The sequence below is a fragment of the Natator depressus genome, chromosome 7, assembly GCF_965152275.1.
Source record: "Natator depressus isolate rNatDep1 chromosome 7, rNatDep2.hap1, whole genome shotgun sequence".
Lineage (NCBI taxonomy): Eukaryota > Metazoa > Chordata > Testudines > Cheloniidae > Natator > Natator depressus.
In genome coordinates, this window is record NC_134240.1 from 103,165,805 (window position 1) to 103,182,069 (window position 16,265).

The 16,265-nt window shown below is 42.6% G+C and overlaps 1 protein-coding gene across 3 annotated transcripts in view; it reads left to right on the forward strand.

The window, feature by feature from the left end:
* Nucleotides 1-16,265, forward strand: part of FAM53B (family with sequence similarity 53 member B) — a 126,884-nt gene that overhangs the window by 55,534 nt on the left and 55,085 nt on the right. For all 3 annotated transcript variants that reach the window (XM_074959188.1, XM_074959189.1, XM_074959190.1), the window contains exon 4: nucleotides 1,249-2,027. In XM_074959188.1, coding sequence (XP_074815289.1) covers nucleotides 1,249-2,027 — 779 coding nt within the window. The remainder of the gene's footprint in view (nucleotides 1-1,248; nucleotides 2,028-16,265) is intronic.

Sequence of the window (16,265 nt, forward strand, 5' to 3'; positions counted from 1 at the left end):
AGAAATTTCCATGTGGATTTGTTGAATGTAAAAGCCGGGGGCGGGGGGTAAGAGTATAAAAACTAAACACACATTGACTTGTCCCTTTAAATGAAGAAGTATTTAATTGTTACGTATTGTCAGGTTTATCACAAAGCCTGAACAATTTATTGCACTCTTTATGACTGAGAATTCCAAAGGAACCTAAAAGATGGTAAGCACCCATCTCCCACTGAAATTTAATAGGACTTGAGTGCCTAACTCCCTTTGGCTAATTTGAAAATCCCAGCCTATTTACATAAGTATTCTCATATGAACATAGACTGAAAGGCTACTCTGAATTCTTAAGAGACTCAACATTGAATGCTACTATCAAAGTAAGGGCCAACATTTTCAAATATGGGTTCACTTCAGTGAGACCTGTGGCTACTCAGCAGCTACCGTATGAAAATAAGGTCATTTACTTAAGTACTCGATTGTGGATAGAGGTATCTGATGTTAGGCATCCATGTTTGCAAATTTTGACCAAAGAAATTCCATTACAACAGCTACCTCCCCTCATTGATAAGGTCACATTATGTATTGTTCCTCCTACGTTACCCTGCTCTAAAGCCATTCTTTTTTTAAATAGAAGAGGAGTAAGAGCTATCCACTAGATCTCATTGGAGCTTACATGTACTTACTTCATTAGGATTGCTATCTTAAGGACAACTCCAAAGAAAACCTTGGAGCCAGATCCTCAGGTGGTGTAAATTGGTGTAGCTTCATTGACTTAAGAGAAGCTACACCAAAATATGCCGGCTAAGAACCTGGCCCTTGACATTTAATTCTGATTTTAAGTGTTCTTTAGACTCTTGTAACCTTGTAAACCTCTCAGGTAATTGTTGCTTATAGAGTCTAGAACTAAATGCATGATTCTCAAGCGTATTTTATCACAGAGATAAAATGATTATTCTATGCTTTTGTAAAGTTAAGTTCACCTTAGCTAGTTCATTTTGTGTAGTCTCTTCTTATAGCAGTTTTAGTTCAAGATTAACTTTTTTGCTGCTGCTATTATCTCCCTCTCTGTCCATTCATCTGAAAGCAATCACTTGGCAAGCACTCTGGGAAACCATATTCCATGGGTTAATTTATATTGGAAAATGTCCCATGTGTTATTTTTAGTAAATGGACACAGAAAATGACCCATATAATTAATTCATGCTAATATGTGTGTGTGTATAGATATATCGATGTATATAAATTTTTTTTTTATCATTTCTAAACTAGAAAATGACAGATGGAGAGATCTCAGCAGGAAGTATCCACTTCAAATTGAGCAACCTGGTACCATCATCTGGGACTGTCTGCCTGATAAAAGTGAAGATGGCTCAATATGGCACAGAGAGGCAGCTAACACATGTTCAGTGACCAACTTGATCAAAGACCTCAGTCTTAGTGACCATAATGGCAACCCATCAGCACCTCCCAGCAAACGCCAGTGTAGGTCACTCTCTTTTTCTGATGAAATGTCTAGCTGCAGGACATCATGGAGGCCTTTAGGGTCAAAGGTCTGGACTCCTGTAGAAAAGAGACGGTGCTATAGTGGGGGAAGTGTCCAGCGCTACTCCAATGGCATCACCACCATGCAGCGGAGTTCAAGTTTTAGCCTCCCTTCAAGGTCAAACATGCTTTCCTCATCATATGACCAGTCTGGATTTAGCAACAAATTTGGATGTCAGCCATGCCAGGGGCTGAGGAGGTCAACCACCTATGGACAGACAGGTGACATCTGGGGTTATGATCACAATTCTGTAGATGGTAGCCGGGTGGATATGCAGAGGTCCCTCTCCTGTTCACATGATCAGTTTTCCTCTTCAGAATATTGTGCACCCTCGGCAAACAGCACACCTGCCTCAACACCAGAGCTGATGAGACGCTCCAACGGGCTGTCCCGAAGCCGATCGCAGCCATGTGTCCTTAATGACAAGAAGGTTGGAGTTAAACGACGACGGCCTGAGGAGGTTCAGGAACAAAGACCTTCATTGGACCTTGCCAAGATGACCCAGGTAAGACATACTTATGTCACTAACAGTCAAACACAGGTGGCACAGACATTTACAGAACATAATTGAACATTTACGTGTGGACAGAACACAACACTGAACAGGCAGCACCAACATGGGGTTATTTTTTAGTCAACAGAAGCCTGAATTTTAACTGTTTCCATTTGGGTTAAAATTCATTTTCTCCTGACTCAGCTGTATAAATCTGCATTAAATAGATGTGGTTGTTATGGATAAGTGTGTTCCTTTTGTTAGAGCAGAAAACTAATTACTGTCCAGCTGGATGTGTAGCATTATTCTTTTAAAACCTTCCTTCTTTCTATTCCTGCACTCTGAGGCCTGTAGCACACCACATCAATATTTCCTCACAGTATGTATTTCTACCAGAAATAATTTTTAAAGTAGAATTTATGTAGGAAATGTTTAGAGGAAAGGAGCTTTGAGAGCATGCTGGAGGAAGTGAAGGCAACATCCTGGGTATTCAGCACTAACTTTATCACTAGTTGAATTTTCACTGGTAGGGACTGTACTGGCTATTAGCGATGACTTCAAGCAGTCTTGACTCCTGTAATTTTCCACTCCGGAGATATTATCATATTTCATTTTCAGGTGCAAACATAGGGCAAAATTTTCTTTCTCAATCTGCAGTGCAAATCTGCAGTGCAGATAAGAGATTTGAAGTGTGTATCTGAGAGGATTTTGCTCCATAACCCTCAACCTTCAAGACCCAATTACGTGATATTGGCCTTTAAAAATGCATGAGAAAGAATCAAAATGAAAGGATACATCAAAGAAACAGCACAAGAAGCAATTTCATTTTGCATATATAAATTTTTCCACAACCACAGTTTTATGATTCAGCGTTTCTAATGTCAATAATTTACAATAATAAACTCTGTGATAACACCAGCTTTGTGTGGTACAGAGATAAATTTGGGTCTAAAGATCCCATGGCTCTTTTTGCAAGAGTAAGGTATTAACCCTGCTGTCCTGGCCAAATTCCAATTTTTAATTTTACATTCTGCCTGCCAAAATTTTCTCCTAAAGTTTCAACTGGATACGATATTCTTCTTCACTCTCTGTTGTGTAATGTTGCTGTTAAACAGCTGTTGCATTTCATCCCAAAGGTGACAGCATTTCAGTAGGATAGAGCATAATGAACTTTAGTTTATTGTTAACAATAAAACTAGTGACATCTCGTAAGCAGGTACAGTTCAGAAATAGAGTTGCAAATTTCCTTTCCTTCCCGTCACCCAGAGTAATGACTTCTGATGTTATAAATACATTTTTTTCTTTTAGAATAATGTGATATTTTATGACATTTTATGGTTATATGGTTCAATGGTTGCTTGAATGAGTTCATTTGTGTTTGAGGAAGTGACTAGTCTGTCCTCTTCCAAAGAAGCTTAAATGATAAAAAGGGTCAGAAAACAGCGTTCTTGGGTGATGCACTGTGATTGCCATTTGATAATCTGTGTCAGTTACATTTAACACGCTTAGCTTCTTTTATTAGCTAATAAGCTGGATCGGTAGTAAAAGCAATTTACACATGTGGTTATATTTTATTAGCCACAAGTTGAAATAACACAACCGGCATCACTGAAGTCCTTTTCATTTCCTGGCATTGGCAGAAACATTTTAAAAATATAGTTCTGCATATTTGTGCCCACATATATAGGATACTTCATGTGTGCCAGACTGGTCTCCAAGAAAGTGATGGTGTCAGTGGTGGGGGTGGTAGGAAGAGGTAAAAGGGGCAGCTGTGAATGAAAACACTTCTGCTGATGGCTCAGTGTTCATCAACAAGTCTCTAGGTACATTAAACACACTTAAAAGTGGACAGCAGGGGATTTATAATCGCTTCAGGGAGAAGGAGCCTTGGAAGAAGTTGATACTGTGTGATTTGGAATAATTCTGGGGATTTATATTGCCTGAAAGACACAGGGCTGGCTTGTGCAACCTTTGTATTGGTGAGCCAAGTAGTAGTCTCATTGGCTGCAACAGCAGTACTCACACGAGTGAGTGCTCACCACCATGGGGAAGGGTTGCGCAGTCTGGTTCTAAATAAAGGTCGAGGCAAATTTGTAAAGTAGTGTGGAGAAGATGGCATGACTGCTGTGCAATTGAAGAAGCTTTTTCCTGGCACTACAGTCTCTCTCTCTCTTTGCTTTTTTAGAAAAAGCAAAACAGTGGCCCAGCTATGCTACCAAGTGGCCACGCAATCATCTGCCTTCCAAGCATGGTCCTTGAACCCAACCTCTCACTCTCAGGCAGGGGTGTGCTCAGTATTTAAAATTTGACCCCTTTAGGAGGGGCACCCAGGAGCTCGCTCCCCCCTGTGCCCGGCCCCGGCAGGAACTTGCTCTACCCTCCCCACAGCCCTGGCCCTGGCAGGAGCTTGCTCTTCCCTGCCTCCGTCGCCCTGGGGCTGGAGAAGTTCTGTGCCCCTGATGATTATTCGGGGGGGGGACATGCCCCTGTTTCCCCCCTTTGTGCACACCCCTGCTCTCAGGTGGTGGTGCTAAAGGGTGCTGCAGAGGCATTGATGGAGGAAGCCCTTTACGTTACTGTTACTGTGCAGAGAACCCTGGGCTGTTTGCAGAACACCTTTGTTAGGGTGCAGAGAGGGCCTTGTGAGCTGGCACAGACAGGGGGTACCATGCCATGACAAGAGGCCTTGAAGGTGAAAGAATAATGTGCAGCACATCAGGGGTGGGGAGCCATAGGACTTGGGAACACATTCTCCAAACCAGCTGAGTAACCACAGCCCAGAAAATGGATCCCACACTGGGAAAAATCCATTTTTCAGCTACCTTTTACTTAGTCCCTTTGTACCAAGTAGAAGAATACACTTCAATTCCTTTTGCAGCAGCTTCTCATTTAAGTTCAACTTCAGCCCCAGCTGCCTCTATTTCTGAGTGACGGTAAATGACACACTGGTTTGGATTGATGGAGAGGTTTAAATCTGCCTCCAGTGACAAAGACCTTTCAGATCTTCAGGGGCCCAAGAGTCCAGGGTCTGTGAAGAGGGAAGGGTGTGTGATATTCATTTTAAAAGAATGCAAACAAAAGCTAAATCACGTACTGCAAGGGAAGGAGACTATTAAAAAAATTAAATGTGCCCCATTTTTGTAAAATCCTGTACCTGTGCCCAGCGAAACAAACCAACCATAATATTCAGTATCCCCACTCAGCTGAACTCCCTCCTATCTGCGTCATGATTATGCCCCTAGCCGCTCTCTCAGTATTTAAACCCATGTGAAGCTGAAGGTATTTTATGTCCCTAAAACATTTTGGATTTCAGGTCTGTAGAACAAAATAATAGCGAAAAAGAAAAGCAGTGAACTGTAATGCTACACACTGGCTATGTGGCTATAGTATTCTGAGCACAGTTTTCACACACTAAAGATTTCTCTCTTCTGACTTTGGTTCCCACGATGGACCCAAGCTAAAGGGGTACGTACAGTATATCTGACAACACTGAAAAGTGTAGTGTTCCTGCAGCCTGCAGGAGTTTGCGGGTTCCTGCTGTGCAGGACAATGCTGCACAATAGAAATCCTCTGCAGGAACGGGTAACTGCATCTTTAGGACCGCATGACCCCCTCTCCTCCACCTTGTGTTGTTTCTTGAGTGATCTTACCATCTGGGATGGAGTGAACTAAGTAAATTAATCCCAAATAATTATCAAAGTAATGAAAAGCCCAACATTTTGGAATGATACAAGGACCCATCCAAGAAATGTAGCCTCTATGTAATTGTAATGATAACCACGCTGTATCACAACAGAAGTTGTTTTAAAGCAGTGCAAGGCATCATTCCTCTGATTCATGTACAAGGTGGTTTCATTTAGAGTTCACAAACAACTCTTTGCTATAAAAATACCTTATGAAACGGCTTTGACCTATTGCTTTCTGTGTTTAGCTGCAGGACCCTGAAAAATGACACAATATACTCTACAGTAGGGCAGGGCTTAAAGCAATCATTTATTTATAGCATCAGAGTTTTGCAGCTCCAGAAGCATGATCAGTATTTTTCTTCTTGCCACCACACACTGGTGACTGTATTTTTCTTTGGCTCCATTAGTAAGATGTTCATTGAGAAAAAGGTCACACAGGACTGTGTTGCTGCTTTTGAAATTGTGACGATAATGCAGTGATGTCCACTGACAGGAGATGGAGGAGGAAGGATGTTTCTGCAGATAAGGCACTGGACCGAGTCAGGAGAGATGCGCTCTCTTTCCAGTTCTGGCAGTCTTTGTGTGTGACCACTGGCAAACAACTTCACCTTTCTTGGCTCATGTTTCCTCAAAGGGAGATTGTGTGACCAAATTCAGTAATATTTGGGAAGCACAGTGACATTTTTGGGATAAAAGGCATTAAAGAGATGCAGAGTATATTATATACGAAAAAAATCTGCTTACAAGGAGCCAGGCTTTAGGCCGGTTTTTGCATCCTGGCTTGTTTTGTGCCTGGGTAACTTGGCATGCAACATTTGCACAGCATCTCACCCTTGGTCTGTTCCATGCTAGATAGGTTCTCCTACGGCACTCATCACAGATGATAAAATGGATATGCACCCAAACCTCAGTGTTGCATGCAGACGTGGGCTGGGCTTGTAAATCTACCTGATAACATTTTGCTTGTTTTATCTAATGACTTGTGTATGCAAAGTTTGGCATGCCCCAAATGCCCCATCAGCAACCTCAAAAGCGAGTGAAGGGTACTTAGAGATGCTCAGGACTTTTCAGGATCAGACCCAAATGGAGAGACAGTGCCCCTGGATGCCAAATCATTCCATATGCCTCTCTGTTACAATTGCATTTGTTGTAAGAACAGCTGTTGAATGAATAAAATAAATGTTAGTATTTTTATTCCTTAAGTTATTCTGAGAGTCTGCACAAAGGCCTCTAAACTCTCCTCTGTCTTGAGCAGGATTTTGGACATTATGGGAAGAGCAGAAAACAATCCGTACAAATCCTGGGGAAGGGAGAGTTGCAGGGATGGAAGGGGGTTGCAGGAAGAGAAGGGGTCAGAATCAGGCAGACCCTGACTACCAGGAGCTATCACTAGTTTGCAGTTTCAGCCCACTGGACATTGCAGGAGAACCCAGGATCAGTCAGGACCATATTTGGCAGTTTAAGAACGACAGAGGGAAACAGATATAAGAATCAAATATCTTAGTCAATGCTTTTTTTTTAATTGATATTCTCACTTCAGTTTTCTCAGTGTAATGGCCTGGGATCCTTTTGTTTGCTTGAGTCTGTACATACGGAAAGTAAGTTGAATGCTTTCTAAATATCAGGACGAGAGAGAGTAAAAAATGAAAGTGCAACTGATTGCCCCAGCCTACACAGTGAGCCCTGGAACAGCTGCTTGGCTACGCTTTAAATACTATGTTAGTAATTGTTGATGGGGCCTGTGTGTGTTAAACAGGGGCGTGCTGTAAAAACAGGAAAGTTGAGAATAAGTCATCTGTCTTGGCTCGTCATTTTGTATTAAAATGTGTTAGGCTGCTAGGAAAATTAAGAGAACCATTGAGCTGCAGGTCACTGTGCCGTTTGCTGTGGCTTTATGAATTACCCTGCCGTAAGCTGTCAGCGCTGTTATTGCACAAGTAATCTTCCTAAGGTCATGGCGACTGTGCACTCTGCAGCTTCGATCTCACGTTAAAAAAAATTAATGAGTTTATCTTTGAAAATGCCAATGAAGTAATTTTTTTCAAAGGCTCCTTGCAATTTTCTTGTCTTTAATTGTTGGCCATTTGCAACTAAAGATTCCTAAGAGGGAAAAGCCACTGAAAAAGGGAAAAGTAGCACGGCAGAATACACTGTTTCTTCCTTATACAGGGTAAAGAAAGAAATCCTGCTTCCTATGCAAGTGTTAAAATGTAGCTCCAGTCCACCCTTAATGTAGAAGCAGTCCGGAGACCAAAGACATTTGGGAAATTGCTATGGAGAGAGGAGACTTAGTGCCTGGCCCAATGAAGCCAATGGGCATCCTTCTCTTGGCTCAAATCATACATAAGTGCTCAAGGAAAAGCTGGAGAGCGCAGGCTCAGGTTCTCAGTGAAAATGTAGGGAACTTCATTCTGGAAGGGAGGGAGAATGGTCTTGTGGTTTAGTTGCTGGGCAGAGGAGCAGGAGAGCTGGCTTCCATTCCCAGCTTTGTTGCAAACTTCCTGTGTGTCCGTGGGCGAGTTACTGAATTATTCTCTGACTCATTCCTCGATGCGTAAAACAAGTATAATACTTTCCTACCTCACAGGGCGTTGTGAGGAGAAGTCCGTTAGCATTTGAGAGGTGCTCAGATGTCACCAGTGATGAGGGCTGTTGAAGTCGATAGATCGCTATTTGAGAGTCAGAGGAGGGATGTGGTGGAGAAAGGGGGACTCCACGCGCAGTCACTACTTGCCTGAGGTTGTAGGCCAAACTGTTGCTTTCCTATTTGTTTGCCGGTGATACAATGCCAGTTTATTTAGTTGTAAATATTTCACTCTTAAAGCTTTGGGGAATACGAGCTGGGAGGAGGAACACAGAGCCTGAAAGACTGTTTTTGTGGCTTTTCTTCCAGCTGACCCACCCCATCAACCGACATCCTGTAATACAAATGCTTCTTAGTTTTTAAATCAGTGCCTAATAGGTATTTAGACAAGGCAGTAGTGAATACAGATCATTTGTCTCCAAACCTTCCAGTCAGCTCCTTTGACTCTATAGAGATCTCTCTCAGCTGCCTGAGGCTCTGCAGGCATGGCCGAAGGCTTCCAGTTTGTCTCTGTTGTTTCTCTGAGGATTTAAACTACTAAATATTTTGGAACCTGAAGGTAGGGTTACATACTGCATCCTTTAACCCAGTTCTTCAGGTTTATTTCAGTTTTAGCAAAGCACAAAATACAAACAAGAAGGACCTTGGCTGCCAAATCTCGCAGTTTCTCCAACATCTGGTGGCTGTCTCTCACCTTTTCACTGTAGGAAGGACCTCTCCTTCCCCTACTGGACCCGGTAGATAATGTGTAATATTCCCATCGCAGACTGGCAAAAGGGTTTGAACATAGACTGTCACTACTGCAGCACAAACCTTTACCGTTTGTGCTAAGCCAAACTCCCACGGACTTCGGTGGATCCAAGATTTCACTGTAGGTCTCTTTGGTGGAAGCGGTAGTAGGCTGCTATACATAACATGTGCAGCCGATACATAACACACAGTGCAAAATGGGTTACAAATGCGTCTCTTGTGCTGATGGGAATGGATGGATCATCATAGCTGCCCCACTGAGAAAAATGAGAAAATAAATCAGCATAAAATCACCTTTATCACAATTCTATGTGCCATTCACAGCTATTGCACTAACAGAATTGCTCTTCCAGATGAAAGATCCATGTGAGGCAGCAGCTCCAGGGCCCCAGACTGTATAGTGCAGTGACTCTCAGCCTTTCCAGACTGCTGTACCCCTTTCAGAAGTCTGATTTGCCTTGCGTACCCCCAAGTAAAAACTACTTGCTTACAAAATCAGATATAAAAATACAAAAGTGTCACAGCACACTATTACTGAAAAATTGCTTACTTTCTCATTGTTCCCATATAATTATAAAATAAATCAATTGGAATATAAATATTGTTCTTACATTTCAGTGTATAGTTTATAAAATAGTAGAAACAAATCATTGTCTGTATGAAATTTTAGTTTGTACTGACTTCGCTGGTGCTTTTAATGTAGCCTGTTGTAAAAGTAGGCAGATATCTAGATGAGCTGAGGTACCCCCTGGAAGACCTCTGTGTACCCTCAGGGGTACGTGTACGCCTGGTTGAGAACCACTTGTATGGTGCACATTTTTTTCGGGAGGCTCCAAAGCAGTTGCAGGAGGACTTTGAAGGACAGTCCAGCAGCCACAAGAGAGCACTCAGAGATACTTGCAAACCATCTTCACTTAATGTGTGCATGGGTATATAGATAAGGCAAGTTAGAATGCCCCACCTAAAATATTAACTTAGAACCACCACTGCTTCCATCCAGTCTGACCTGTTCAGAGTGATGGAAGATGCCAAATGGGGTGTAGAGGTTTGAGGGTGCACGGAGGAAGATGTGGAACATGTATGATTCCTGCAGGGATGCCCTCCTTTGCTCCCCTCTACGGAGATAAAGAAAGAAAAGCTGCAATGCTTTTCTAGCGTTGAAATGCTTTCAGATTAAAAATGTATGTGGGAGGAACCCTGGATCCATGCTAGTTTAGATATTGTAAACCTCCAACAAATTTAACTCTTTACTTCCTACGGAGGCGCTATAAGTGCCTTTTTGTTCTTTCAGCTGCAGCAGCAAGCATTGACAGAGTTTTCCTTCCTCACTTTCTGTTTTGCAGCATTACTCTAACCCCTGACGTTGTACAGTCTGGGACACTAAAGGCACAGTAACACAAGAGCTCAGTTTGTTACAGTACTGCACTTGGCAATTAAGTGTATGCTGTGGAACTGATGGCATCATCAGAAGGGAACGAGCCTCTCAGTTCTAATAAAATTACACTACTTCTGATGACACTATTGTGAAACAGGACGAGGAAAGGAGCTTTACTGTCTGTAGTTTCACTGTTGGTCCCGAAGAACATGAGCTCATGGGGACAAAATGGTGGACCTAGCAGTCAGTCATATTTTTAAAGGCTACTTCAGATAGATCTCTGAGCCCTACCCAAATCCTCCATATCCAACTCTCAAGGCATTCCAAGTCGGAATTGTACAAATAGCCCCTATCTTTGTGACATCCCAATTGCCTGGATCTGAACTACAGAGGTATTTGAAATCTAGATTGAGGTTTTGTGGCTTAAGCCCTTCCATAATTTCATCATTAGTCTCAGAATCTCTTTCTTCTGTCAGTTTTATCCATGGACCCCACATAATGCAATAAAGTTAAAAGACAGCAAGATCCCCGTTAGTGCTCTGCTTGATAAAAACTACACGCTGTGTACATTTGCTAAAAATGAGCAACAGCAGGAAGAGCTCTGCTGTAGGTCTGGAGCTGAGTTTCCCTGTGTGTAGAAGTCACCACAGCTGTTTGGGTGTCAGTGTTAATTTTGTTTATTCAGATGTCAGTCACACTGGCTCTGCTCCTCCAATATGCTCTATTTTTAAAGTCTCCTTTCTCACCAAGAAAGATTTGAAGGTAAAATGACTTAGTGAGTTTACCCTAGGTGCCCAGTTTTTTCTGATATGACCAGTTTAAACCTACCGATATTGTGAGGTGCTCCTGATACCTTTGCCCTGCTGCGCTACTCAGGTAGACACTGCTGTATGTAAAGAGTTGCACATAAGCTACCATTTGTGGTATTCAACAAGTAGTTTTAATTGGTACTACAAACCCAGGAACATTGTATATTCTTGAGACCCATCGGCCAACACCTTATCTATTAACTATTCACATATACACAGTGATCTCTCTTTTCTAGAGCACTCCTGTAACACACTGCTGGTCAGTTTCATATTGGGGGAAACTGAGGCTAATGCTTGCAGGGCTAGGAGAGAAGTAGAAATCCCTGCTTTGCGAAATCTAAAAATGGACCTGAAAAATCCACCCCATCTCCAACTTCCAAAGATTTTGGCCAATGAAAGCTGATAAAGTGAACAGCCAGCCATAGGACTATCCCACTGATATTTCTGTAGTCCTTTATAAGGACCGATGTCTTAAAGTGTGACATGATCTTTAATTCTAATTAACTGCTCTTTCTCACACACTTGTCCTTATTCCTCTTTTGCACCTCCCATTCCCCTCATCTAAAATGCACACTGAATCTGGTTTAAGGCAAAACCGAATCTCTGACATTTTTGTATTGGGTTCGAAGCTGAAGAGAACAAATATCACAGTGAAGAACAGAAACTCTACAGAAATACAAACTTGATTTGACCGCATTCAAAGTGGGTGTTAATTACTTGTCTTTGGACAAAAGTTGAACAATTCTGCATTTGAAGGGCAGATACAGCAATACCCTTGGATGCTGGACCCAGGGGATGGATCACTTGATTACCTGTTCTGTTCTTTCCCTCTGGAGCTCCTGGGATTGGCCACTGTCGGAAGACAGGATACTGGGCTAGATGGACCTTTGGTCTGACCCAGTATGGCGTTCTTATGTTCTTATGCTTTGAAAAATAGTAGAAAAATAACTGAATACAAAATGTACCTCCAACACAGTAAAAGCCAGATTAATTTACACACAAGAGTTATGAGACTGCTATCAGTGATACACTGAAGGTTGTTAACAATACCAGCCTCTTTAATTGGCTGGTTACAAAGAAGAACTAATAATAAAGTTTCAAAAGACTTTTCAGATAGTGTAACAAACCTCACAGTTTGAGTATAAATCCCCAATCCAAAGCCCATCAAATTTGTTGGAATCGGATCATTCCCTAAATCCTCATGGTTTGAGAGAGAAATTAGTCCAGCTGGATTCAGGAAGAAATCCCAACCCCCTACTCCCCACTCTGTGACATCGCAAAGTATTAAACAAGTAGGTATATTCCTAACAGTTTACACCTCCCAGGTACATACTGTCACTGTTGAAGACAGATTTCCAGTCTAGGTAGACCACAGTTCTGTCTGAAAAAAGAAAAGGAGTACCAATTTATTTGAGCATGAGCTTTCGTGAACTACAGCTCACTTCATGAAAAAATGGGTGATTATCACTACAAAAGGTTTTCTCTCCCCCCACCCAATGAATCATACACATTGTAAGGAGAGTGATCACTTTACACAAGCTATTACCAGCAGGAGAGTGGGGTGGGGGGAGAGAAAACCTTTTGTAGTGATAATCACCCATTTTTTCATGGTTTGTGTGTATAAAAACGTCTTCTGTACTTTCCACAGTATGCATCCGATGAAGTGAGCTGTAGCTCACGAAAGCTTATGCTCAAATAAATTGGTTAGTCTCTAAGGTGCCACAAGTACTCCTTTTCTTTTTGCAAATACAGACTAACACGGCTGTTACTCTAAAGACAACTACAGTGCCCCATTTAGGTGTCGACTGCTTGCTGGATAGCCAAAGTACCTTGATGGGTTTATGGTGACCAGATAGCAAGTGTGAAAAATCGGGATGGGGGTGGGGGGGTAATAGGTGCCTATATAAAAAAAAGCCCCCAAAATCGGGACTGTTCCTATAAACTCGGGACATCTGATCACGCTAGATGGGTTAGAGAGGTGATCTCATCTAGTCCTCCTGGATGCAGGGATGTTGCTGTCACACAGGATTTGAGTGCTGGGTGTAGATAAAGTGGTATCCCCTACTACTCACCATCAACACCCAGAATAAAACATGGTGATGTATGCATCAGAAGGTAACCAGCATTAGAGACAGTGTGTAAGGATTTGGATCAAAACCTCTTAATTATAAAGGAACCCAGAATGAAGATCCAATGAGGAATTTCTTCAAGCCTGACTCCCTATACATCTTCTCTCTTTTTAACCAGTTAAGGGTTAATAAAAGAGTTACTAGCATCCATTTATTGCCTGAGCTATTTTTAGCGGCAGGAGATATTTCTACAGCTGACAGCACATATAGGAAACTATACTCAGGAAAGGTCACAAAAGAGGGCAGGATTGAATACTAGTCTCAGATCGAGAGTCAGTTGCAGTGTTTGAGACTGGGGCCTTGCTTACACTGAGGGCTTCCGTCTTTGGTCACCAGCCATGGGATTAATTTTGCTGGTGCAAGTCCGTAGCATAGACTGGCCAAGCTGCTAAAAGCTTCAGTCTACACCGCTGCAGCTTTATCTGTGCTTGAAACCAGGCTGCTCTAGTGCAAATCACGGCATATAACAGCTTTGCCTGCCTACAGTAGGGCCATCTGGCCACCGATGGCTAAGGGGGGTAAATTCACAGTGTAGACGAGGCCTACGAATCCCCACAGCAGCTGCCTGTCACAAGTTGGTGTTTCCAAATCCTGAGGAAGTAAGGCAGGGATGGGAAAGGCATATTTAACAGTGAGATAATGTTGAATGGAGATTTAAATGTGTTACAGCTTTGTCACACTACCACAGGGCCACTATGTCAGGAACACAGTGTCCACAGAGGCCACTATACAGCCTTGGTAGAAACTAACTATTCCAGTCATGCGGGGAACAAAAAAACCCTTACTAAAACAGAGGTGAAAGAGATTACTGTCGAGGCTTTTTTGTGTAAGACACCCAGGAAGTATAACTATTGGTGATTAAATCTTTAAATTGTTCTCTGAAAACATTGACCTGGCTTCAGGAGCCAACCCAGCCAGCGCTCTGGTATCCTGCAGAGAAGACACCCAGGGGAGGAGGATAGCATTATGACATAGGGGGATATAAAGAAGTACGGATAAGAGAAGTAAAATGAGGGCAAGTGGTAGAATTTAAAATCAAGATGGGCTAGACTAAAGCATCTGGTGTGCTCTCTCTTCACCTCCATTCCCTCCAGTACACGAGGAACATAGGAATCACCAGACTGGATCAGACCCCAAGACCCATCTAGTCCGGCAGCCTGTCTCTGACAGAGACTATATGCTTCAGAGAAAGATGAGAGAACCCTGCACTTGGCAAATGCCTACTGAATGCAGTGTGGGAAAGCCTATTAGTTGGATACCTTAGCTAATTACCAGCATGATACATTTCTGGGCTATATCTATATCCGGTTAGAGTAGTGTGGATCCATGCTCTGAAACTAGGAATTCAGTTCTAATCCTGGCTCCTGACTCTTGCGGGCCTTGGCCAAGTCAGTAGCCTCAATGTTTCAGTTCTCCCAGCAGGGATAATAATAATTACCCACCTCACCGGAATGTGGTGAGGACTAGTTAGTTAATGTTTGTACAGCATTTTTAAAAAGTGAAGCGATTGGTATTATTTCAGCTTTCTTTTGATAGGTATCTGTAGAATGGTTGCATGGATTGGCCGAGGGGTAAGAGAGAAACAGAGTTTGTGCTATGTTCCCCAAAGCCCAAGATGGTAATACACCTTCCACTTGCTGTAGTGAAAAGGCAAGCACTGTTCTTCACCCCTGCAGGGACCCAGCTGCTCCTCCTCCTTCCTAGGATTTGGCACCTTCTCCTTCAGATTCCTTATAGGGATTTGCCATTGTTTCTCTTGCAGCCTCTGCTGGGGTGCCTGGCTTGCAGTAATGTATGCCAAGCAATACTGAAGCCCCACACAGTAGCTCATGTTACATTGATGCTTATACACCTTTATCCAGTGGAATTTGAATTGCAAACCCCATAGGGAAAGGATGAGGAACTGTGGTGTGGAGGTGTGGGAGAAGGAAAACAGACTTACGGCCAGATTTTAGAATTAATTTATTTAAATTGCAGTAATTTTATGCCTTACATTTTTCAGAACAATGATAGATAGAATTTAGATCTTTTTCAAATTTGGTCTATGTGTCTTGAGTTTTGACAATCAGGTGCATTTCATTAATTAAAAAAAAAGTTACAGTACAGTTTTAACTGTTGTAGGTTTCAGGAATCACATGACTGGAGTCAGTGTGATGTCACTCTAGTTCCACGGTAGCGACTCTTGAATCATAACTTTTGAGGTGTGATAGTAACTCAAGACATGGCTCTGTTTTCATAAAAGTTTCCATAGCAAAGTGGCAGGACATTGTGGTCTAACGTTCACAGACCTGTATGCTGCACCAGATGATATTCTACTGTGTGTCTGAAAAGGACTTAGACATACAGTAAAGAGATGCTAATAAGGTCTCAGGAACACAAAAACCAAATGAGAAGTGCGACCAGACAGCCTCTATATTGTCCCATAGGAAGCTCTCCACTTCCACTGCTCAGTGCCGGGCTTGCAGACCCCCGCAGAGCAAGTCCCGCCAGGAGTATGCTCTCTGACTGCAAAGTGGGGCTTGTGTACAGCCAGCAGGTGTGGTTCTCTGGCCACAAGCAGCTCTGCAAGTGCACCAGCACATGCATTTTTCAGTTCTCAAGCTGCCTGACCTGAGACTGCAGGGAGCACCACGCTTGTCATTTGTAAATTGAGGCTGCTGCTGGCTTTGTCTCCCTGGTAATGTGGTTTGAAGCATGTTGTGGGTGGGGGAACCTTTTTTGAAAAGGTTCCTGGACTTTGTACTAAAGTGTTACAGCTTAATCATTAATAAGGGGCAGGCTTGGTACAGTAAGTGTGAAATTTTCTTGAATGGGCAGTATATCCCAACTCAGTGCCAGCAGGGTGAATGTGCTAAGAGGAGGGTGAGTCACATGTCAGATAGATACACCTGCCCTCCACCGAACTGCCCTGTATACC